The 24,989-nt window shown below is 36.9% G+C and overlaps 1 protein-coding gene across 1 annotated transcript in view; it reads left to right on the top strand.

The window, feature by feature from the left end:
* Window positions 1–24,989, top strand: part of Cad86C (Cadherin 86C) — a 127,623-nt gene that overhangs the window by 88,294 nt on the left and 14,340 nt on the right. Inside the window, exons 13-16 of the mRNA XM_071599672.1 lie at window positions 2,180–2,355; window positions 13,915–14,011; window positions 18,432–18,572; window positions 21,863–22,088. Coding sequence (XP_071455773.1) covers window positions 2,180–2,355; window positions 13,915–14,011; window positions 18,432–18,572; window positions 21,863–22,088 — 640 coding nt within the window. The remainder of the gene's footprint in view (window positions 1–2,179; window positions 2,356–13,914; window positions 14,012–18,431; window positions 18,573–21,862; window positions 22,089–24,989) is intronic.

The raw sequence follows: 24,989 nt of genomic DNA, 5'->3' as shown, positions 1-24,989 counted from the left end.
TTTAATGCCGAAAATACTCTTAATCGTATGTACATTGTAACCAATGTTTTATGAAGTACTTCTTCTGCTTCAACCACTTGATAGGGAACCTATATATATAGTATATATCATATACTATATAATATAATGCCTTACAAATTATAACAGCAGATGATATATATATATATATATATATATATATATATATATATATATATATATCATCTGCTATTATAATATGTAAGGCATTATTCTAACTCGGTCCGAATGAGTGATCATAAACTTTTAATTTCCATAAATAACTGCGCAAAAATATACTTTCCCACTATTTTCGTAACCAAATATATGGTACAAGTTTCAATAATTTGACTCCGGTATCGCAACTGAGACAAATATTTGAAGCATGTTCAGTTCGCCTGCGATGGTGGTAACAGGGGACATTGCATTGAGAGCTTTCTTTCGCCAGAGTAAACAGTAAGTCGAGCCCTATATAATACTGCATTAACATGAAAGCCACAATGGAATAAAGATGGTCACCAAATGAGGTTGAGAAAATTATCATAAATATTGAAATGTTCATTGGTTGTCACCTACGCGCTGGGGACAAGAATTGCACGATAACTGTTTTTGAGAAGTGAGTTCCGCGAAATCCCGATTTTCTCACAAAAATAAATGAAATGTGTATTCATCATCCTATCTATTGTCCAAAGCTAGCCCCATTAGACTTTTCCCTGTTTTCCATTGAAAAAGAACCTTCGTTGATAGCATTTATTATCATCAGAAGCTGGCTTAGGCAAACTGAAGACGCTCAGCTTTCAAACGTCCGTTGCTGACGTAGAACTGCGGTCAAATCAATTAACTAGTAGACATCTCACATTACATATGCTATTAGGTGATTAAAAACCGACCGCGGGCGCTGTAGATGAACAGCATAAATGAAAAACTGAAAGAGGAATATAAATTGATGAAAAACGGTTCTCTCGAAGAGAAATAAAACGGAAACGATACAAATAAACTGAAGAGAATGTGCTTACTTGTAAAACAAAGATTCGGGAATGTACAGTGTACCGATGATCCCAAAACAGAGGATAAACATTTAATAGTTTTTCATAATTAGAAAGCAGAGGCGCGATTACCAGGAACCATATTGGACATGCTGGAACACTTTATATATACATACATGGGCAGAAAAAAATAAGTGTAATTCATATTCAACTCATTCTCATCATTTTGTGAAATATAGTATAAAAAAATTGTACTTAATGATGAATTCTAATAGTTAATACCTGTTGGGCCGTGTTAACCGTTTGGAATAATGAAAATTTATACATTCATGTAAATAGGAAACTCTTTAATGTCGATTGACATTAACAATGGAGTGTTTCCAAAATGGAAACGAAATAATTAAAAATCATTGTCAATCGTAACATTTTAAACAGTATAGCTAACAATATTTTAAGAAATACATTTATTTTCATTAAAAGTAGATTAATTTATGAATAATAATTAGTGCATTTATATAATATGAGCTGTGCTATGTGCAATAGATATAATTTATATCATAATACCTCCAATTTTATCTCTAAAATAAGATACATCCTAACTAAATGGCCAGGCAAAGATTTTCTTCGTCCAAAAGTAAAGTCATATTTATTTCCCCATAATCCAATTTATAATTGCGTACCTACATGTGTCTGTACCCAGTATATGGCAGATTTTGTTAATATTTTTATTGATGAGTTTTGTATCCAAAGCAAGTAACTTCTGGTGATGTAGCTTGTGGTTAAGTGGAACCTAGAGAAGCCAGCGAATGATTAATTAAGATCGTACTTGTTATACAGACAAGTATAATTGTTTTCCACTGTTTTGACAAACTCAAAAGTAAATTATACGAGTAAAACCACCTCATTTGAGCTATATCCAGGGTTAATATATCCGCAATAATTCAACTTGAGTAAGAGTTTTATCACACTTGACCGTTACGCTTTAATTATGGAACCAATGAACTATTTCAATGGGATGTGGTGGAACCTTTTTGAATTAATTTAAGAAAGATCTGAATAATTTTTCGGAGAAATTTTAAAAATTGGCTAGGGTTTCGCACTCAAATTTTCACAGGAACTGAAATGAAGTTAGTGTCGAAAATGATTTTGTGTTGGATTCGAGGTTGCAGTTTAATTATTTATGATTATCATTCCAGAGCATCGCCTGTATGTGGAAGCGAGAGATGAAGATGGCAATGGTTTGCGTGCCACGGTGCCCTTAACCATCAAACTTCTGGATATCAACGACGAGGTGCCAATTTTCAGTCGACCCGCCTATGAGTTTTTTCTTGACAGGGACGGGAAAAACTTCACATCCGAAGCATACGTTGAGGTAAGATATTGATTTTCTTGGGAATGGCCAATGTTGCAAAAATGGGTAACAAGTAAAACTCTTAACGTGAAAACTGTGTCTAGACTATCATCAGAATAGGTACACTGATTAGAGAAGGATTTTAAATTGTAAATTCGGTATCTCACTTCAAATGTCTTCATATTTTTTTTATTAGGTAATATACCGGTTAAGGTAGGTTTTTGGATGGACACAGCTACCAAATCAATATTTTATTACTCCTAACACAACACAAAATCCAGTATCCTACTCTACATCAGCTCCCTCTTCATCTCCGAGTACTTTCTTCCTCCCTTCATCCCGTCCAACATCCCTATCCTGTTCCTTCCATTTCCACGTTTGCCTAACATTCTCCCCTCTATTATAGTCTTCAACATCCCACTGCCGATCAGTACGCCCCTCTTCCATTTTTCCTGCCTCCATAGGATTTCTCCCAACAAACTCCTCTCTTCGCCCACCATACCAAGTACTTCCTCATTTGTTCATATATTCAATCATATCTTCATATATCTAATCATAAATAATTTTTAAATATCTTTTTTGAGGTGATGTGAGCATGCGCCTGCAAATATGATGCTAATTTCTAGAATTTAGCAAACAATGCTAACCTTGATCTTGACGCACCAACGCAGCTGACTGGGTTTTCTGCGCCCAGACGCACAGGCCGTTTCTTTGTATGGTCGTGAGAGCCCACGTTTTACGATTCTGCCATATTAGTGATCGCTTCAAACAATAGAGAAATAATACATTTAGTTTATGTCGTGAAGTTTTAACAAATGCTGATATTTTCATCGTACTACAGAAGCGGAATAATTTACTCTCGATTTGTTTCTAAATTTGTCAATTATTAAAGATTACCAAGCCACACATGATTGTTATTGGACGAATATGATTATGTCTTCATGTGGTCTAAGGTGGACAGCTGCGTTAGCACATGCAATTGTTTATTGTTTTGAATAAAAATAAACAGAAAGTTGAAGAAAATTTAATTATCATTCCAATTTATTTTATGATTTTTAGACCATGATTGTTACGTTATTCCTCGAAAAAAATTGATAGAGTTATTTTTGTCGCGATTTCCTGCCAGAGGTGACTTAGCAAAAAATGTATTTTACCAGCGGTCAAATTTCCAAATTCATATTATTTCCTGCTCGTATAACAACGAGGGTTCATTGCAAAATGATTAATTTAACGAATTTTTTATTAATAAATAAATCTAAGAATAAACTTACTGTGGTACACCGGTTTAAAATCTAATATTTACGTATGTATGTATCTTAGCAATACCATCATAGTACGCTTACTTGCCTTCCATTGCCCTGCCAACTTTTATTCTTCCTCCACCCCTTTATTTACTCCACCTTATTTGGAATGTATAATTTCCTCTTTCCGTTTTCCTTCTCTGATTCATTAACATCTTTTGATATTCACACCAACCATATTTTTCCTTACATTTTACATCCTTTCAAACACAACTTCATCTATTTCTTCACGGTAGCTTGCACTGCATCGTTCGTCTTCGACCCTATCCAGGTCATATTTTTATTCTCCTACGTGCCAACATCTCAAAAGCCACCAATCTTACCATCATCATCTTTCCTCAAACACCAAGATTTTGAAACATACAAAGCAACGCTCCGTATCAAAGATTTTCCATACCTTTTCATTACGTCTTAACATAGAGCCCTGTCATCAATTCCTTTCTCTTTGTAAGCTCTAAGCTCTCCTCTTGCTAACGACATTTTTGCTCTTATAACCTGGGAGTATTCGTCTTCTTTCTTGTTTTAATGCCTCACCACACAACCGAAGGTTTACCAAGAAGTCTACTAGCACCACGAGGAGTGTTAAATGAATGGTTACGAGAGAATAATCAGATTCGTTTGAATCTTATCGTTCAAAGTATTATTAAGACACAACACTTTTGCCAGTCCCAAGAAGAATGACTTGAAATTAAGGCATTGGAATATAAATTAAATAATGGTTTGAAAACACCTTTTCCTAAGAGGTTAGCTGACAATGAAACTGTATCAATAATGTTCACCATGCACAACAATGTTCAGCGTCCTCTGCAACTCATTTGTTTTCCAATAATGGCCATTCATAGTGGCCTATTAATTCATTCCAATATGTTTTCAGCAAATGGTTTTATACCAGGGAATGAGTTTTCCCAATTATTTCTTCGGCCTCAATGGTGCTGAATCTCTTTTATTATTATTATTTATTATTTACACAATTACGTTGCAATTAGGCGATTTTCCTGGTGGCAACGGTCAAGTTTGGTCACAGATAACTCTTATAACGAATCAATGCCTTCCATTACTCATTCAGATGTCGCCAATTCAATTTCTGCGCGGTTTTGGGTATCTGTGATAGTCTGTGTTAAAACTGTCGTATTTTTAACCAAGCAAAATAGCCAAAACTTGTAATTCTTTGGATTATTTGTGAAATAATGAATATTTTCACGCCAAAGAATGCGCTTTACAGATGGGTTCATGTTTATTAAATTATATTTTTAGAGAGTTAGGATTATATTTTTAAAGAGGCTTCAAGTGTCAGTTTTGCTTCTTATTTTCATGTATCAATGACGTATTATGAAAATTAGTCTGAAAAACCATTCATATTAGTTAGTAAGCATGCTTGATGGGAATATATAGTTTTTCAGCACTATGAGAGTTTTATTAATTTTTGAAACGTTCTCTCAAGCTTATTTTGGATTGTTTCTGACGAGCCAAATATTTTATCTGTGCGATTTCGGCTGTTTTATTCCCGCAAAGTATGGTTGAAATATCCCGCAATATATCATGCAAAAAAAGTTGGTAGGTGATGTTATGTAAATGATATTACGGTTCTTCTTTCATTTGACTCTTCACATCAGTTTTCATGAGAACGTCGTGTATCTCAAAGTAACCGTAATTCTCTGATAGTAGTCCACCACTGCCGTAGGGCATGTATAAAATATTGGATTTTAAATTCCAATTTTTATAAAAAAGTGACTCAAGATGGCTTGATTTAACCAACGCCAATTATTAGAGGGCAATAGAATCACAATATAGAATAATTTTTATCAAAATCACATAAAAATGACATCTCTAAGTCCCTTAAGGTCAAGAAAAAAAACTTAACCAAGGAGCAAACCCATCAAATAATTTTTTTAATTAAAAAGCCTGGCCCTTTATGGTTTATCCGTGATGCTGGCATGGAGCAAACCTTAATTCTAACCGTGACCTCCAGTCCGTTAGTCATAAGCGTTTCCTGGGAAAATTCACGTGAAATTTGGTGATACCTGGATGGCAAAAATAACAATCATCTACATTATTACATTAATGAAATGGGATAGGGAACTTTACGTTGGGAAAATTTAAAGTAATTTTTACGGCAAAAGTCTTGCTCCAGCTTGAGGAAGGATGAAATCACTCCACCCGAGTAGTTTTCTCTACAGCTGCGCCCAAAATAATATGACTTATCGAAATCAAAGCTTTGCGCTGTTTTGGGGCACCTCTCACCGTCTCTCTTTCCCACTCAGTCCCCTCAGCCATCGGTTCCTTCTCCTCCTCCGACCCCCATCACTCCCACTCGTCCTCCCGACGAGTTCTCTCAGCCGACCGGCCCATCCCATGAGAATGTCTCCCGCATACCTCCACCTATCTACGCTCCCCCACCCCTCCTCACTATGGGTTACCCTTTCTGGAAACCGTAAACGGATAAATCAAACAGTTCCCTTCACTCAAAACCTTTTAATTTTGTGTTCCCCCACACACACCCCCAAAACGAACCCTTAGCAACCCTCCATAGAACTCCACAGTCTCCTCACGTCCCCCTCCCCCTTCCTAGTTCCTCCTCCTCCTCTTTTACCCTCCTCAAACCCTTACTCTTCACCTCCAAGGAAAATACTTCCCACCACCCCAATTCCCATTCCCTTTACCAGAGGCCTCAAAATGTAATTAACTTTTTAACACTCTCCCCCAACCTCACACCATCATCTCTCCTCTTCCCCAAACGCCTCTCTCTCTCTCTCGGAATGGTGCATGGAGTTGGAGGGGGGGAGGGTGGGAATGGATACGGTAAATGGGGGAGAGGGGCGCGAAAGGAGAGCTCTTGGGGGAAGGATACAATTTTGTTTTCTCCGTTCGTCAGCTCTCATTACGGGTTTTACGGTCGCTTTGTGTGAGTCAGTTGTTTTGCGTTGAAAAATAGGGAAAGTGGGTATTTGTGTTTCGAAGTGAGAGAGAAAAGGATGTGCGAGGTGGGGTGGGGTTTATAGTATAAATGTTGCATGATGAGCAGAAGAGTGAGGCGTAGGCCCGTAGAGGCTTCATCATTGAGGCATAACCCGCCAGATTTCGAAACTCGGGACAGGAAGAATCCTCGGGTTCGCAAAGGGAAAACGGTGATGGGGTAAGGAGATTTCAAGAGGGTTTACCGCAATCGGTGCTTCCCTGCTAACGCACTATGGCTTTCTTGCAAAATATATTTATCCTAGTTCTGGTATTATAAGACGTACAAGAAAAAACGGAAATCCTGTTCCTATCCTTTATACTATCACGAGGCATACTCGATGAGTAAGGGCCGTGTGGTCATAAAAAAATAGATTCATTGAAAAAGGTTTTTTACTGACGGTTTTAGTAATCCACAAACCTACTTCTTTTTTTACATAATCGCTGTTTACTCCTAAGCACTTTTCATTACGCAGCACCAACTTCTTGTATCCCTCATTATAGGTGTTGACCACCTGGAAATTGAACCAGTTGATAACGGCAGTCTTGTGTTCCTCGTCATCTTTAAAATCTTGTCCACCAATCCACTGTTTAGAACGCCATAAAAGGAAATAGTCACTAGGCGCAAGGACAAGTCATCTCCACCTGGTCGATAGTGGTCCAAAAATGGTCCTTCCCCTGGTCATTCTTTTCTCTTTGTCTTGATCACTTAGTAATTTCAGTACCCACCTTGCGCACAATGTGTGATATCCGAGCTTTTCCGTTACATTCGTGTAAATAGTGGTATGTCCAACTAGAGGGAATTTAACAGCCAGGATTCTTATCGTCATTTTTTGATCACATCGCAATTCTTGGTTCACTTGTTGAACGATTTCACCGGTCTTGGCACTGGGTCTCTCACTCCACTCTGCATCATACACATTTTTAAGGTATTTCTTGAAGTATTACCACCATCGTCTGACCTCTTTATTATAGCTACAGGTCAATAAACCAGGCACAGCACTTGTATTTCACCTGCTGCCAATACTTTGGGAGACAAAAATTGAATCACATCACACACTTTGCACTGGCGGGAGCAATGATTTTCACTGATATTGTTATCCACAATTACTGCCAGTGGATCAGAACTAAAAATTCATTTGCTGTGGACACAATCAATACATGTGACCGTTTACGTCAAACTTTATCCTGACCCGAAAGTACTTAATCGTAAAATGGCCCTTATTTTTTTGAATATGCCTAGTATTTATTTTTTTGAGCAACTGAGAAATCTCTCTAAATTAAACAATTGTGGGAGCTGGCACATCACGCGATGGTCGCGGGAAAACGTTCTTGAAAGTAAATGACAAATTTTATTCAAGCAGAAAAAAAGATTTATCGGAGATCTACCACAATGAATGAGGACCACAATTTTACAGGAATACAGAAATATTGAGTGACACTGAGCAAATTCAATCATTTCCTTTCGTAATTCCTTTCTATTTCCGTTTTGGAACGCCAACGTTTTAATGTGCGTTATTAAATTTTAACACACACACACACACTCTCCTCCCTCTCCCTACCCTCACCAAAAAAACCCCTCTGCAAAACTCGACAAACGTGCATCCGATAATCTCACGACGAACGCACAGAAATAAAAAAATTCTCTGTGAGACATACATTAATTACGTTCATCAATTAAACAAATGCGCGAATAAACCGTCTCGTCTATCCGTGACTCGATGAAATATTAACTGGAGAAAAAATACATTAATTCGCACAATTAGGAGCCTGAAAAAATGTCTATAAAATATGAATGCGGAAGTTAAATAAGTAATGGAACAAATGAAATGTGTGAGGTGTTGATAAAATGAGAAAGAAAACAATTTCAAACAAGCAAATAAAGTTAAGCGAAAATACGTTAGTTTGCGAGAATAAACGAACTTGCATGCATGGGAATAATGCATAAGGACGAACGCGAAATTTTGTCGACATACGAAACAAAAACTTGTAAAATGGTTGAAAAATATGCTACATTTTTTTTCTTTCACCTCCACTCCACTGTATTCCTATGACCTCTCCCTACATCTCTCATTGCATGTCCACCTACATTATCTTACTTTGCCATATGCCATCCCTTTTCTCTCCTCGCACCCTGTACACTTCTTCCTCTTCCTTTCCAACCCACTACCCAACCCCTATAAACCCATCACCCCTGCCGGTTCACGCCCTCCTCGCCTATCCCTCCCCTACTCACCCTACACACTCCCAAACTCCCACTCCCAGCGCTAATTGTAGAGTGTTGCTTTGTGGAGAGGAATATTCGCCGCAGACCCATGGCGCGAAATGAGGAAAATTACTTTTCTCTCCGACCCTTTTACCCTTCATAAGCATCTCGTTTTACTCCATGGGGAACCCTTTTTACTCTCTTTCCCACGTCATCCTTCTCCCGGACACCCTCCCTACCCCCAAAAAACCCTCCCCTTTCGACTTAACCCTTTTTCTCTCGTTCCCTTTAACCCTTCCATCTTCCTCCCTCCTTCCATTTCCCCACTCCTTGCGTGGTATCCCTGAAAAGTGTCCGTCCTCCTTTTAATGTCTCCCTTTCCCTTCCGCTCAACGAAAACGCAGCCTTCCCACTCTCAGCGCTTAAAAATAATTAAACAAAGTTTTGGCGCCAGACTTGGGCTTTTCTTTCTAGTTAATTTTTTATTTTCTTTTGGAAGAGAAATAGGGGGGAGGAGAGAGGGGGAGGGAGAAGGTTGCCACCGTTTTCCGTTCAGTTTTAAAGACCCATCGTGTTGGCGGTTAATTTTGTAGCCTCCTTACGAATAGAACACCCCAAAACGTATACAATGTGGTTTTAATTTAATGTTTTGCAATTTATTTTTCGATCAAAAAATTTTCCCCGTTGAGGACATGGGTTTTTTGACTCGACAACGATTTGAGTCAACATTTCAGCATGTCTCGCGCAAATATACCATGCCCAAAATATTGAAATGAACAAAGGATTCATGTTAGCATAAAATTGTAAAATGCAGCTCAAGAGTTGAAGCGATGTTATTCGTTGAAGATTTTTGATATATTTCTATATTAGTCTAGAATTCATTGGAGTCTGCGCAACTTCAGTGATAAACGATTGCAGGAAAAAATATCAGGTAGCAAATTGACGGAACATATATATATATATACACATATATATACATATATATATATATGTATGTATATATATATATACACATATATACATATACATATATATTTATATACACACACACGAGGGTCATCCGGAAAGTAGTACCCGTTCGTGCCGCATGAAGTGCTGACGACGCGAGTAGCCGCTGGACGAGGTCAGATAGCTTCAGTGGCTTGTCTGCCTTCTCTGAGCCAAGTTGCGTGACGCTAGCATTGCCTGTGTTGTTTCTGTGATTGTTTACAATGTTTAAAAAAATTGAGAACGCCGCCAGTTGTGAAGTGAGGGCAGTGATTAAATTCCTCAATGCAAGAAACGTTCGCCCATGTGATATTCATCGCCAATTAAAGGAGGTGTATGGAGACAATGTAATGGACGAGTCGTCTGTTCGGCGGTGGTGTCGCAACTTCAACATGGGGAGGGGGAACACACACGACGATGAGCGTTCGGGGAGACCGTCTGTCATTACAGACCAACTGGTGAGCTCAGTTGACGAATTCGTGAGGAACGATCGGCGCGTCACAATTGATGACATCTGTGAGCATTTTCCCAATGTTTCTCGAACAATTGTTCATGAAATTGTTAAACACCATCTGCATTATGCAAAAATTTGTGCAAGATGGGTCCCTCGCGTATCTCAATGAGCTGGCGGCGAAGGACTATGCAGCAGGAATACAGAAACTTGTCACACGTTATGACAAATGCCTTAATTTGCTTGGAGATTATGTTGAGAAGTAGTTTAAAGTATCCTCTTTCAAATAAAATTTTTTATGTTTGTTAATATTTACTTTTGTGTCTTTATTTCACGAACGGGTACTACTTTCCGGATGACCCTCGTATGTATGTATGTATATATATATATATATATGTATATGTATATATATATATATATATATATATATATATATATATATATATATATATATATATGTCGAATGGTTAAAATAATCAAATGTATTTCCAATGGCCATATTTTTCGTCTGTTACTCAAAAGTGGGTAAAAACCATTTTTAGTATTTAGCACTCCAGTAATCAAAAGAATGTCCTACGATTTCGAATTATTTTTCAGTAAAACTATCCTGAAAAACCTCTCAAAATAAAAAATTATTTTTCAAGGGCAAATTTTTTCCAGTCTCAAGAATACAAAAAAATATAAAAAACTTAATTGTCAAAATTGATAATTTAAAACCAAAATTGGTTCTCACCTTAAAAAGGTAAAATATGTAAAGAATTGAAAACAAACAATGAGTGATGCGTGTCAGAGCATATTTTTTTAATATTTCTAGGAAAAATGTTCGTAGGAACGAATTTTTTTGATGTAATATATTTACCACATCCAATGAAACAGGGAAAAAATATAATGAAAGTTGTATTTCAAGTAAATAATATCCTACATCAGATAGAACACCAAACTATGGACTATTTGGCTGTCTTTGTTGATGAAAAGTGTAGTGCTGACGGTCTATTTCTCTCCACCTCCATTCCCTACCTCTTAGTGAATCACCCAACGATACCTAACAGTGCAAATGAATTAAGCATTCGATTGCCTGATCTAATATCTATAATTGCTACTGTTGAAACTAACTCTTTCCTTATCTGATTCGATATCGTTACCTGAAGCAAATTCCTGGCACATGCTCAATTTTACGAAAGCTGCATACTAAGATGTTATAGTGCTGAAGACTAAGCCGTATTTGAAATTGTAACTTATGAAACGTATGGAAGGATAATAGCTGATTGACAAGATATTCGCAGATGCAGATACAGCGCACTAATTAAATCAAAACAAAGGTCATGAGTTTTCAAGAAAGGCTAAATTACACGTTGAAATTGGAAGGCAAAAGCAAGAGCAAATTGAAATATTTACCTATTTTAGAAGTTTTACGGATTAAGATGATTAAATTTAATATTGGTGGACATTAGGAGAAGAAAACCTCAGGCAAAAAACTCTCAAAAGGAAAAGATGGTTAATTGCAGGAATGTAGAGTAAAAATAAAAAAAGATACAAAGATTCACTTACAGTGAAAACAAAAATATTAATGGTTGAAAGGAGGGGAGATTTGCAAGGCGAGGAATTATGGGAGTCGTTAATATACGATGAGAAGAATTCATTATAGGCTTTTGAGACGTGGGTTTTGAGAAGGATGGAAAAATTTGCATAGTTTTCGGCGTTACATGTTGGAATCCGAACAAAATTATGAACAAATAATAACATATTTTCATTATGTATTAATTTAATCCACGGCCTTAGTAAAGGTGATGTAATACATTTAAACCGGCCAAGGATTAAATCGATAGCTAGGGGAAAAGAGTTATTATTTATATTCGATGTTTTCAGGCTTAATTTTGAGAAAATCAATTATCACTGAAGTAAAAAAAATAATGTATCTTTCCACCCAATTTTTTTAAGTACGACTATTTTCAACGCATTGGCGTTATCCTCAGCTACCTGGGTTTGGAACTAAATCATAAAAACATTTTCGGTGGTAATACTTAAAATATCATGTTTTGTGTAAAAACTTGCTAAAGTTTATCTAAAAGTGGTTGCAGATATGGTAAAATAAATACAAGGTTTGCATAATATGTATCGGTGACAACTCTTTCCTGATGCGTGCATAAAGTGCTGAATTCAGACCCTGAGTAAAGCGTGCGCATGATTGGAGATCGTATTGGCATTCACAACATTATTGCTGAGAATTTGGTGGTGGGAAAGATCTGAGCGAAACTCGTCCCAAAGGTCTTGGCGGACGACCAACATGAGAGTGAGATGTCTACTTGCAAAGACCTTCTGCAGTGACATCGAGACGATTTCCCAACCCTATTACAATCCCGACTTGGCCTTAAGAGACTATTTCCTATTCCCAAAAGTTAAATTCTCCCTCAAAGGACACCAACATAGGACTCTAAGTACCGTCAAAGAAGCCTGTACGCGTACCCCTAAGGACTTTCCGGATTCCGGGGTCTACCAGGGAGCCTTTTAGTCGCTGGAAAAGCGTGTCGACCCTCAAGGGATTTACTTTAAAAAATTTTGAGGTATTATGCAAGGGTATGCTGAAGAGTAATGCACACATGCTTGTAGGGCGCAGAGGAAATAACCTTCAGAAGTGTGCCGGGTGGTACGTGGAAGTAACATTTCGTCTCAATGAGCATGCACACGTTTGAGGTCGTTGCGTTCATCCAGCTTATTTCGCAAAGCGGATGCATGGAGACGTGTTCTAGTGCTATGTGAACGCAAGTTAAACAGCGTGCTGTTATCGAATTTTTAACTGGTGAAAAAGTGACTCCTACTGAGATAAATCGTCATTTAAAGGCTTTTAATTGTGACGACGCTGTTAATAGGTCTACTGTAAATTAGTGGGTAGTAAAATTTCGTATTTGCGAGCCTGGGAAAGCCGAAATTGTTGATGAAACACGCAGGGGACGTCCGATCACTTCCATAGACGATATACCTGTATATCGCAAAATTGCCGCAGATTTGATTCAAAATGACCGGCGAATCACTGAAAAACGTATCGCAAATCAAATTGGAATATCCAAGGGAGAAGTTTGTCGTGTTAAAGTCAGCGTGGTGCCCATAATCTTGCAACATGACAATGCTCGTCCAAACGCCTCGCGCGCAACTGGAGAGGATCTGCGAAACCTGATATTTGAATCGATTCCATACCCTCATTCCCCCAATCTTGCTCCCTGCGATTTTTATTTTCTTCCTCAGTTCAAGAGACACCTTAAGGGTAATCATTACACCTTGGACGATAAGGTGAAGGCAGCTGTCAAGTCCTGGATTCGAGAAAAGTCGGACGAGTTTTTCAATGGCGGAATGAAAAAACTTGTTACACGTTGGGAGAAATGTGTTAGCCTTAACGGTGGCTATGTTGAAAAATAAATATCTGATTTTGAAACCTGAGAATTATGCTTTGATAAAATTATTGCCCGATCTTGCTATTTGTTTTTGTTCGTGCTCTACAAGCATGTGTGCATCATTTTTCAGCCTACCCTCGTAGCAATGTCTAAAAGAAATCTATTTTTCCGAAACTTTTCCTGATACGTTTATGCAAACCATGTATTAACCAGGGGCTTTTATATAATTTCCACCTGATTTTACATTAATTTTATTTTTATAACCAAAACCTGTGTTTTGTTTATTTTACATTTTAGGCCGTCGACAAGGATTCAGAACCTCCGAATAACGTCGTGAGATACGAGATAGTCAGCGGTAACTACGAGAACAAATTCTTCATCAACGAAGTAACCGGTAAGTATGTGTCTCATCTTTGAGGGACAAAGGTATAAAAATTCACTCGTTTTCATAAATCATGTAATTTATTTACACAGGGATATTACGAATTGTATTAAATTATCTTTGAAGTAATTAATAAAATCTATCAGGAAGATATGATCGCAGGCAAATTTAAGAATGCGTTAAAAAATCAATTATGTGTGTGATAAAACAGAATTAACAGTTGATATAGAGTATTTGTTAAAATTATGTTAAATCGTCAATTCTACTTCAAATATATAAAGCTGGAATAAAAAGTGAAATTCCTCAGGGAAAAGATGCTTTCAACAAAAACAAAAAATATTAATCTCCAAAATTATCATCTTTGAAATTATGAAAAGGTTTCTTAAGACGTGCGGAGCGAGCGTGGCATGATATGATTCTTGAACTTAGGAGAAATAAGAAGAGAAATATTGAAACCTACTTGAGATATAGTGTTAAAAATTGCTACTGAAAATCAAATTAACCGATAAGATTTCTAATGAGGAAATTTCCTGAAGAAAGAACGAGAAATTTTGGGAATCTATTGTGAACAAAAAACTCCTGCTTATTGGAGATTCAATAAGACATCAAGAACTCTTAAATTGATTCTAAAACTAGAATGGTATATAGAATGGCATCGAAATCAGCTTGGAGGACCAAAGCTACAATTTACAGAGCAGTTTATAAAAGGTGTAGAGTGAAGGAATGATGAAGTGATGAAAAGCAAGGTGGAGAAACGTGAAGAATAAAGGGTAACTATCAACCAATTTTCTGCCAATCAATTATCAAATCGACGAATAGGCGGAGAAAGAAACATTTTTTCAGTACTTTCTGCAGGCGAGATAGGATGTCATTAAAATTTTCAATCATACACAAAAAGTCTCCGTAAGCAATTAAATTTGATGAGTAAGAATCGTTATTCGGGAATGTGCTGAAATTATTAGCCAGCAATTAATTTCCATTTGATCGCACTTATTCAAACTAATAAGGCCATTAGAAATTGAATTTCTAAGGGACATTTTCAAATTTGGGCGACGTAACAACGCTCATTGAAGTGGAAAACAAATCAATTACTCTTGTTTAGATCTGAGTAAAATTGCGAATTTCTCCCATCTTATGCAATCGATTCGATAAGCTACGAAGGACGGGAAAAATATATTGTCAATTAATCCATAGAGTCTAATTTCAAGACAAAGAGTTCCTCGCCCTTAAGTAGTATTCTGCTGTCCTCCTCAACACACCCTCGTGACGGAAGACCCGCTCGCTGCCTGTCACATCAAACAGTTTGGAAAGAGGAGAGAAAACCTCTTCATTTTTTTTTTGGGAAGATGTTCTGGAGAGAGAGAGAGAAGGAAGGAGGGAGGGAGAGGGGAGAAAGGAGAGGGAACGTAAAAAAAATCCCGGAGAGTTATGAGCTGACAAAACACAAACACTGGGCGTTCGCGCGTCCCGAAAAGAAAATGTACTCCCAGTATTTTCCCTCCCCTCTGCTGTGTTTGCGTCAGAGATGAAGGTACGCAGTGGTGCGGAGACATCCGTGTTTCAGCATTTTTTTCCATCCGTCACAGGCATCTTCTTCTGATGTCTTTTTTTCTCCCCCCTCCCACCTAACCTTTCTCTCTTTCCGCTACGGTTCCGTGACGTCTAAGCTCGTGATAAGGAAAGGGCACACGCCCCGTGGCTCCTCCAACCTACCTCTCCCACTCCTCCTCGAAAGCTTTTCCGAGATGAAAGCAATGAACCGTGTCCCGAGGCATGAGCAGGCTAACGGTAAATGATATCGGAAACCTAAGGAGCTCCACCTAAAAGGGGATTCCACGGGATGTTTTTACTAGGATTTCGGAGCTCTCTTAACATCTTATGATCCGAACTCGTGTTACTATGGTCTCAAATTGGACGCATCGGTGATGTTCTCCTTTGGTGATGTGGAAGAAATATTCGGAAAATCATGCCATAAAATAAGTTTGAGGTGGGTTTTGACCCATGGAAGGACTTATCTTTTTTTTGGGTTGTGTGAGATTACGGATATTATAAAACGTTGCTTGAGAATTGCGCAGCCATTGGCCTTCAGCGGCATTGACAGGGGAATGACCTGTCTGGGGTTACCTAAGTAGTATGAAGACTGGGGGGCTGAATCGGATCGACCGTTTAAACAATATACGTTACCGGTGGACAGCGATGACTTCCACGTATTATAAAAAAATCTGCTGTCACGTTAAAACTTGAGCGTACTTGTGACAATGGAAAAAATTCAAAATAACGAAAATAATGCCATGAAAAAAATGGTCTCTTGTATTATTTTTAATGGTATGAAAACTTCACGCGCTTACTCTTTCAACTATTTTGTTAACCGTTTAATTAATGCAATGGACATATTACAATCGACATATAGCCATGACCATAGCCAAACTAACCATGTTTAATTAATAAAATATCCATCTATCAAATTAATTGAGTAATTGCTCAATCTAGAATTGTAACGAGATAACCACGATTCTTATTGCCTGCTGGAATGTTTACAGTAGTTTTATATACTACCATTTATTAAATCCAAGAGTTAGAACATGACTTCGTTCAGTTGTGTGAATGGTGGATTTGAGTAATGGGCACTTTTTACATAGATTTATATTTTCAAATATTTAAAAATACTATTTAGTTCCCATGAATAAAATCTATTCTGAATGAATTAACCAATAACAGGAAGTAAACAAAGTTCTCCATGAGTGTATGCAATAGATATAAAATGTTACATGATTCGGAAAACAGTGGTTTTTAAATTAATACTTTAGAAATATAATTTTAAATTCATATAAACAGTAGCTTTCTCAATTATCAGGTACCTTATTTTTGCGAAATATAATTTTTCGACCTCATTAATAAAAAAAAGTAGAGCCTTAGAATATATGTATTAATGCACTCTAGTGAGTCTATCGTTTTGTCAAGTTACATGTTGAGTGAATTTGAACTAGAGGAAAAAGAGATTGCAGTTCATTTTGGATAATCAAAACACTTGCATTTTTGACGGAATAAATTTCTGTTTGATAAATGTCAAGGGCAGCGATGAATATTTTTCCCAAATTTTCTGCTCTCCACATTTCCCCAGCAGAGGAATTAAAAAAATACGCATTCGTCTAGGGTTTTAATTTAGCTTTAACAATTACCAGCTGTACATATTTCCGAATGAGAGAATAGAAAAAAGGTATTCGCCTAAGGTCAAAATTTAGTTTAAAGAGCGCTGGAAAGAAAATTGGTTGAAAGAAAAATCGGTCATAAAAAATTCCAATAGCAGTAAATACTACATCTTTTGTGTAAAAAAATATAGTGACAGTTATATACAAATCAAAGAAATCTTTAGATTTGAAAACCTGAAAGGAACACCCATTTCTTTAATGCCAAAGGTGATATTTTACACTCGGAAAGGCATTACGTTCCCTTTTATATTCATAAATTTTTGTTTTTTTTTTCTAAGCAACATTTTTTTATGCATCATTCAAAACCTGATATGAAAAGAATAATTCATAAAATAGTTATTTATCATTGTTAATTAGTTTACGTTTTCAATACAGGAAAGGTTAATAAAAATAATTGCATTTAATTTAAAATATAACGATTAACTTCAATCCCCAAAAATGCTTAACACTTTACTTCCTTTTTTAAAAGCTATTTTGAAGCAATTTAGAAGCATTATAAATTGTAGTATCGAATTTCCCAAGTGCATATTTATCAGTGAAATATGCGTATGATTATGAATGTTTAGAGAGGGAAACAGTGAGATTCTTGTCACTGGGAAAAGATTATGTTTTTATTACGAAAGCGGTATGATTGAAGGGTTCTCCTTGGAAGTTTGGGATTGAAAATTGAAGGAGATGAAGTCTCATTTAGGTACCAGTGTGAATATCTATGTACTAATTCAAGAATAAAGTGGAATAATAGCATTTTATATTGTTACTTCGACTAGAAAATATCAGATTAAAATATACGGCTAAACTTATTTTTTTAAGTTGATTTTTCTTTTGTAATTGATTTATGGTCAGATTAAAAAAACTTATTACGCTTCTCAGTATAAGTAAAAATATAATCACAGGTAATCATAGAAATTCCTACTCTATAGAAACTAATGGAAATTCCAGTCGGAGAAGTAACTTTTTGGCTCAAGTCCTTTATCACAATCATAATAAGTAAATGCTGGACCAACGATTTTCATTGAAGGATACAAATATTAACATGGTGAGTTTTCAATAGTATTAAAAAAGCAATCTCTACGACCAGCCCTACGTTAATTTTCAAATGTAAAGATTTGTCTTATTAACAATGTACAGAGGAATTTCTCCGTGAAGGAATCATTGAGTGGTAGTAGATATTGTTTCATTACACAAAAGAAGGCTTCTAAATGGGTCGCTGTTTATTTTTTAAGGTCGTATAACGCTCAGGGAGCCGCTGACCAAGGACGACGGATTGACCAAATCAAGACGGAGGCTGAAGCGACAGTCTGGTGCACTGGGAGAGGAGGAAGAGGAGAAGGTCATCATGCTCAACGTACGCGCATACGACTTAGGTAAGTGTCCTCAGGGTCCATTTCTTTAATGCACAATGCCTGGACACAACGCGAGAATGACCTGCAATTTTTAAATCACTTTTCTCTGCAGAATCCGGGTAACATAGATACAAAATAACATCAAGTTTCTCATTGAAATCTAACGTACGATGAAAAGGTTTTCAATTCAGCTTGGAGTATCAATCTAAATAATACAATAATAAAATAAATAATGCATGGATAAATAAAGTGTTACAATATATGTTTTGCGGTTTTTTTTAAAACCACTTTGATTTTTCAAGATAAAATTTAATAAAAACGACGATGAGTGTAAACAGACTAAAACAATGCTACTTACGCACGTATATTAAGGGTCATATATAAGATGGTAAGGGTCATATCCAAAAGAAAAACGTAGTACTGTACCCTAAGAGGTCTCCAAGAGCTTAGAGGCTCCTAATGTTACGGACGTAAAATTTATCATGTGTTATTCCAGACTTGGGAGTTCCAGAGGAGTCTCCTACACACGAAATCATGAATGAGGTTGACGTAGAAGACTCCTCAGAGTCTCATAGCGCACAGAGACGACTATAAATAAAGACCTAAACCAGAGTTTCAAGTGCCTTCATAAATCCCATTATACAAAGACTAAACATTTGAGTGAATTACACTGAATCAACGGTATATTTACAAACACAAAGGAAATTATTCTTGATTTTTGACATGATATAGCTTGGCTCCTTTTCTTGAAAAATGTTTACTGTCTGGAAATAATTCGGATGCAGTATTTTAGAAGTTTTAAGTATAAATGTAAAGCAGCCATTGGGTAATAAACTTCATTGTAGTTATTAAAATATTGTTTGTATGTGATGTGGACGGCATTTTGTACGTGATGTGGAAGTTTGTTTGCATGCAATGTGGAAGTGTCATTGTATGTAAAAATATTTTGTCTCTTATCTGTTTTTACAGAGCGTGTATGTATGTAATTTTCGTTTGAAGGGTTATCTTTGACCAAAATTGACCGTTGCAACCAGGAAAATCGCCTAATTGCAACGTAACTGTAAAATAAAATGAATACTAAAATAAAATTAGAGAAAGGGAATGATATCAAAGGTCATTTGCGCCTTCTGAGATAGGTGGGTCATTTGGCAGTGTTAGGTTGATGATGCATTGAGGCAAGGGTGGAGATAAATGCGGCGTCGGCGATAATCTAAACGCAAAATGCCAAGAGGTCACAAAATTTAACGTCCCTTCCGACGGACGGCTTCCTCCACGTGAAGTGCTCTCCAAACAACACTCTAGTTGGACGTTTGTGTACTTAGGAAAAATCCTGCCACTGCCAGTATTCGAACTTTTGCTCTCTTGATGGGAAGCCAGTATAATAAACCACCACTATATCCCAACTCTTGTCACCGTCGTATAATGAATATATTTTTTATCAAAATAAAATATTGCGCCGCTCAAGCCTGGAATTGAAGTCAATTCAACCATCATTAGAGCCCTGTTAAGTGTGTCAGTGTCAAAATGTGTTGAGATAACCTAAACTTTAAAAGTGACGACAAAACATTGCCATAGTAGCATAGCGTATGACTTCCTAGGCTACTCAAGAGCCAGGAATAGACCATAAGTGTTGACAAAAATAATTGTTAGCAATGCTCTAAACGAGGTGACGAGCCAACATTTCCATTTCTTTCTGTAAGTGAGTGAAATATACTTTTGATTCGCACATATAAATTACAATAATAATAATGCATTCGAAGATCAGATGGAATCCGTTGAACTACTTCTGATATTTTGGACAAGGGAATCTATTGTATTATATTTGATGCAGAAAAATTTGCGCAAAATGTAACTCCATAAAGTATCCACTGAGATTTAAACTTTAATTATACATTTAAAAAAATTATATTCAACTTCGGAAACCTCTCCATTTCAACAAAATTCTACACAGTATAAAAATTAATTCAATTTTTGAGATTTAAATTATGCAGAAATATATTAACAAGAAAACAGACACGTTGAACGTTTGCAGTTTGCACCATGGTATAAAAAGTGAAAGATCAAGCATTTATATTCCTTCCTAACACTAATTAATACTCCTATTATTTTTAAAAAAATACAGATAGTTTCAAAGGGCGTCTTATTAACTGCAGTTTTACCTTAGGATTAAAGGTTTTGGGATATGTAAGTGGAAATGAATGGATTAATAACATGAACGAAAATAAATGAGATTACTAGAGGTTGTAGGGTAAGAGAGGATAAAAATGATGAGAGAAAGTTGAAAACGCGAAGGGTTGATGTATGGCATTTTGATTGGCAATGAAATATTGCAGGCTGTGATAAAGGGGAGAATTATAGGCAAGCTAGGTAGAGGAAGCAAAAGATTAGGAGTTGTGGACGGGTTGAAGGGAAGCAGTAAGAATGTGGATTCCTTTACCAGCAGACTGCATGTTTTGTAAGTTGGTGTTCAATGGTAAAAAATTAAAATGTTTCTCTCAATTTCAAGTAATATTTGTGATTTATATGATACTGTCATAAAATAAATGGTTGAAAAGTAACCTGTAATGCGGTTCCGTGTCTCGTACATAAGCTTCCCAAACCGAAACCCAGGGTTGATATCTCGGCATTGGATTGTTATTTCTGATGTACCCCAATCCCAACTTGGAGCGGTATTTGGAAAGAGCTTCAAGTTGTATGCACTGTCCGTTGGATGGTACGTTAAATTCTGTGACTCTTGAGAACTTTTCCTTCCTAGAGTCGGATAATGCCGACACCGGGTTGCTCTCTACCCTTCTTACCCTATCATTTGTAAACCGTACCTCCAAAAAATCACTCAACTGTACTTAGTGACACAGATTACCTCATGTGTCCATCGTTTGCACTGATAACTATTGCTGATAAAATTCTTATGGGTAAACCATTATTGAAACATGTACTTCTCTTTATAAGAATATTAATTCACAAAAGAAAATATCCTCAATGAGGCAATTTACTCCGTTTTCGGTGACAACCTGATTACTTCGTGAAATTCATGATTAGACCGAAGTACTCTTTATTTTCCGCTATCTCATTTCTTTGACTGAGATTGGACCCTAACATGCAGTTCAGTCCATTCTATCCAAGAGCTGCATTTGCCCCAAAGGCTCCCTCATTCGACTTTCAACGCGTCTCCCGAGTTGCTCCATTCAATTCGTCCTCCTCCTTTTGTTCACCACCTCGACCTCAATCTTTTCTTTCACTCTCTCCCTCCCACCCCCGCACCACATAACAAAGTTTCCCACGGAAGTTAATGCAGCTTCACTCTCCCACAGGTGTCCCCCACCGCTGGTCCCAAGCGGTGGTCAGGGTGTACCCTAGGGGCTCCAACGCCGGCAGCCGTTATGTCCTCTTCGTCGTGCCCAAGACCCCACTTGAAGTGGAGGCGGACAGGGAGCACACGGAAAAGATGCTGACGGAAATCACGGGTGGTAAGGTGACCCTGGTTGAAGTAAGGCCGCACCAGGACCAAACAAGGAAAGAAGGGGTAGACAGAACGAAGTGAGTGTGACTTTCATGGTACAAAAGTGCACGGAAACCCACCAAACGGTGCCAACATATTCATGTGGCTATAGGGAAAAGGGATATAAAAACAAATAACGTACGAACAAAAGGTCAATGGGTATAAGGTAAAAAGGTGCGGATACCAAGCAGAAAAATATTTCATTGACCGTAGCTAACCCACAGATCTTCGTGAGTCAGACAAGTTGAATATGTACACATAAAAATATGTAGTCACATGTTAAGTACAGTATCGTACATTCATATGTTAAGTACAGTATCGTACATTCATATGTTAAGTACAGTAACAATATGTTAAGTACAGAAGTTAAGTATAAGTTTCTGTACTTCTGTTTCTTCCGATGAAGACGGAGCTAAATTCCGTTGAAATTATCAAGAAATAACGTGTTCTTTTTATGTGTTCTAATATTGTTTGTTGCTCTAGGAAAACATGTAGAGGGCTAATAAATGGAAAATGATACCTGATCGACACAATTAGAAGCATCCTGTGATTTGGATGAGATTAAATTGATGACGTTATCTTCTCTATCCTCTTGCCTCCTACCCTCTTTACCACTAAGTTTTAAAACTTACAGCATGTCAGTTATTTCTAAACTCTGATTGACCTCTTTGAAAAACGTCATCTTCCTGCCCATTCCAAGAGATAAGATGGGCAACGATTGCCTTATAAATGAACTCAAAAGATTTTTTTCACATTTTTTATATTTAACTTGCAAAATATTCATACCTTGCCGAGTTATTCTATTATTAACGGCTTTTTTAGCTTTTAACAGTTGTTTGTGATGCTATTTTCCGAGCTTTTCGGTATTACGGTGATAATCCTTCATCATTGTGGTTTTTTTCGTTCTTCCTTGTCACCCTTTGCATTCCACCCTCACTTTTACCTGGTGTTGATAAATGTGGTCCCCGGCCATCTTTTTCTGCCCATTACTCTGACATGATTGTAAAACAGTGGAATTTTCTTTTGAAGCCATTCCGTAACAGACTCTTCCAAGCTCATATGATACGTTTATTTCATCACCATCGAGGAGCGCAACCATGTGAAGGGCAGTGTTCTCATATCGGGAATATTTTTGGATTTGATAATATTAAAAACTAATGATAATATTTTTTAATGATTAATGATTCATAGTACCGCATAATGTCAGGCTTAATTTCGCGGAAACTTTCCATATTGGAGAGAAATGATAATTAACAATTGTGATTTCCTCAATAGTCTTTTTATCCACACGTCCAGAGCTTCAGCACTTCGGGTCATCTTCAAATTTAGGATGAAGATGACAACTGAAGATGACGCGAAGTGTTGAAATCCGGGTCGCGTGAATGAAAATACTACGTAAATCACAATTGTTAGTTTTCATATCTCTGCAATCGTCCGCAGAATTCAAAAACGATAACTCATAGAAGTTAAAGATATTAATTGATATATAACTGAAATAATTTAAAAACTTATCTTTTCGCAAGCACACAATGATTTATTCCACTGGGTAATGAAGTCTTTAAAGTGGCGCGATAAGTTTAAAATTTAACATTACTTTAGATTTTTTATAGTCAAAAAAGTATTTGTCTCAATATTTTTTATAGATGATGAATGCCTTCACCATGAGAGATTTTCCAATTCCGCTAATGTCTACATCTTTCAATCTCTCTCATTTAAATATCCTAGTTACGCTTGTTTTTCCAAAATTTTCCACAGTCAGAACCATAATTTCCCCTGCCGCTTCCTTGAAACTTTTTGCTCTAATTTCCTTCTTCGTTTCATACATTCTTCAGGGATATCGCAATAAATTGTCTTAATAAATTACGTAAATCCGTTAGTACATGCTTTCGTCAAATGCATATACTTGAAATTGTATTTCACGCCGCACGTTTGGTCAGAAAATGACGTAGCGTGATTTTTTCCTTCGGATTTACTAGTCGCAAAACTGTGTCACCCCCGAAAATCCCAAGTTTCGGAGTCGTAGGTCTTCGGGGGAACTAATCCACTTCGAGTATGAACAAAGCGTGCTTCTGCCCTTCCTTCCAGACCCCCTTCGCCCCACCATCCCCTAGTGGTCCCGCTCCCTATTGTCGGCAGCGGCAAGGTAGCTTTTCCAAGGGGGATCTTCAACCACTCGGTGGGAAACAAAGGGACACGGGGGGCGAAAGGCGCTGCCCGCGTGGATCTATCTCCGCGCATCCATCTTCCCTCACCCATCCCGCACACCCCTGGACCTTAAAAGAGCAAAGGGAAGTTTCCCGACAATGACTTTCGGGCCAAGTAAAAGAGGTGGAATACAATATATATGGGAGCGCTGATTCCTCTCGTTAAAGCACGTCCGCTTGGTCATTTTATTTAAAAAATAACGTTGATCTCGCAAACTCTTATGTGCGTCTGAAATATTGAAATTTTGCACAAAGCAATAAGTTAATCTCGTTATGCAGTAAATAGCTAAGCCAAAATACTTCTCACCAATTTCTAACTTCAATTTGTGTGTTCAAAACGGCCATTTTATTTTAAGTATTTTTTTATTTGTGTTACAAAGAAGCAGAACTTCAGTTGGAATTGAATTATGACAAAAATTACAAGTGAACTTTATAGTTATTTTGCTAATGATACATTATAACAGTTAATACTTGACTGTCAATTTTATGTAAAATTTTTAGTTTTTACTCTCGAATTCTTGATACACGAGATATATACGATACTCCTCTGTTTTTTATTAGCACTATACATTAAATAAATCGGGGACTTATTTAAAAAACTATTTTCATCCAAGGTATTTTATCAACCTATGATAGGTTTTTAATGGTTCGGCTTTTGATGGTAACGACTATTCATTTCTAAGTCCATGAGAAATTCCATTTGCTTTTCGTGCAATATTTCTAACTTCTCCTCTT

Source organism: Hetaerina americana, unplaced genomic scaffold (assembly GCF_022747635.1).
Source record: "Hetaerina americana unplaced genomic scaffold, ioHetAmer1.1.p SCAF_11, whole genome shotgun sequence".
NCBI classification, from domain to species: Eukaryota; Metazoa; Arthropoda; class Insecta; order Odonata; family Calopterygidae; genus Hetaerina; species Hetaerina americana.
Note: the sequence above shows the minus strand (reverse complement) of the source record. Positions and strands in the feature narration are given on the sequence as shown.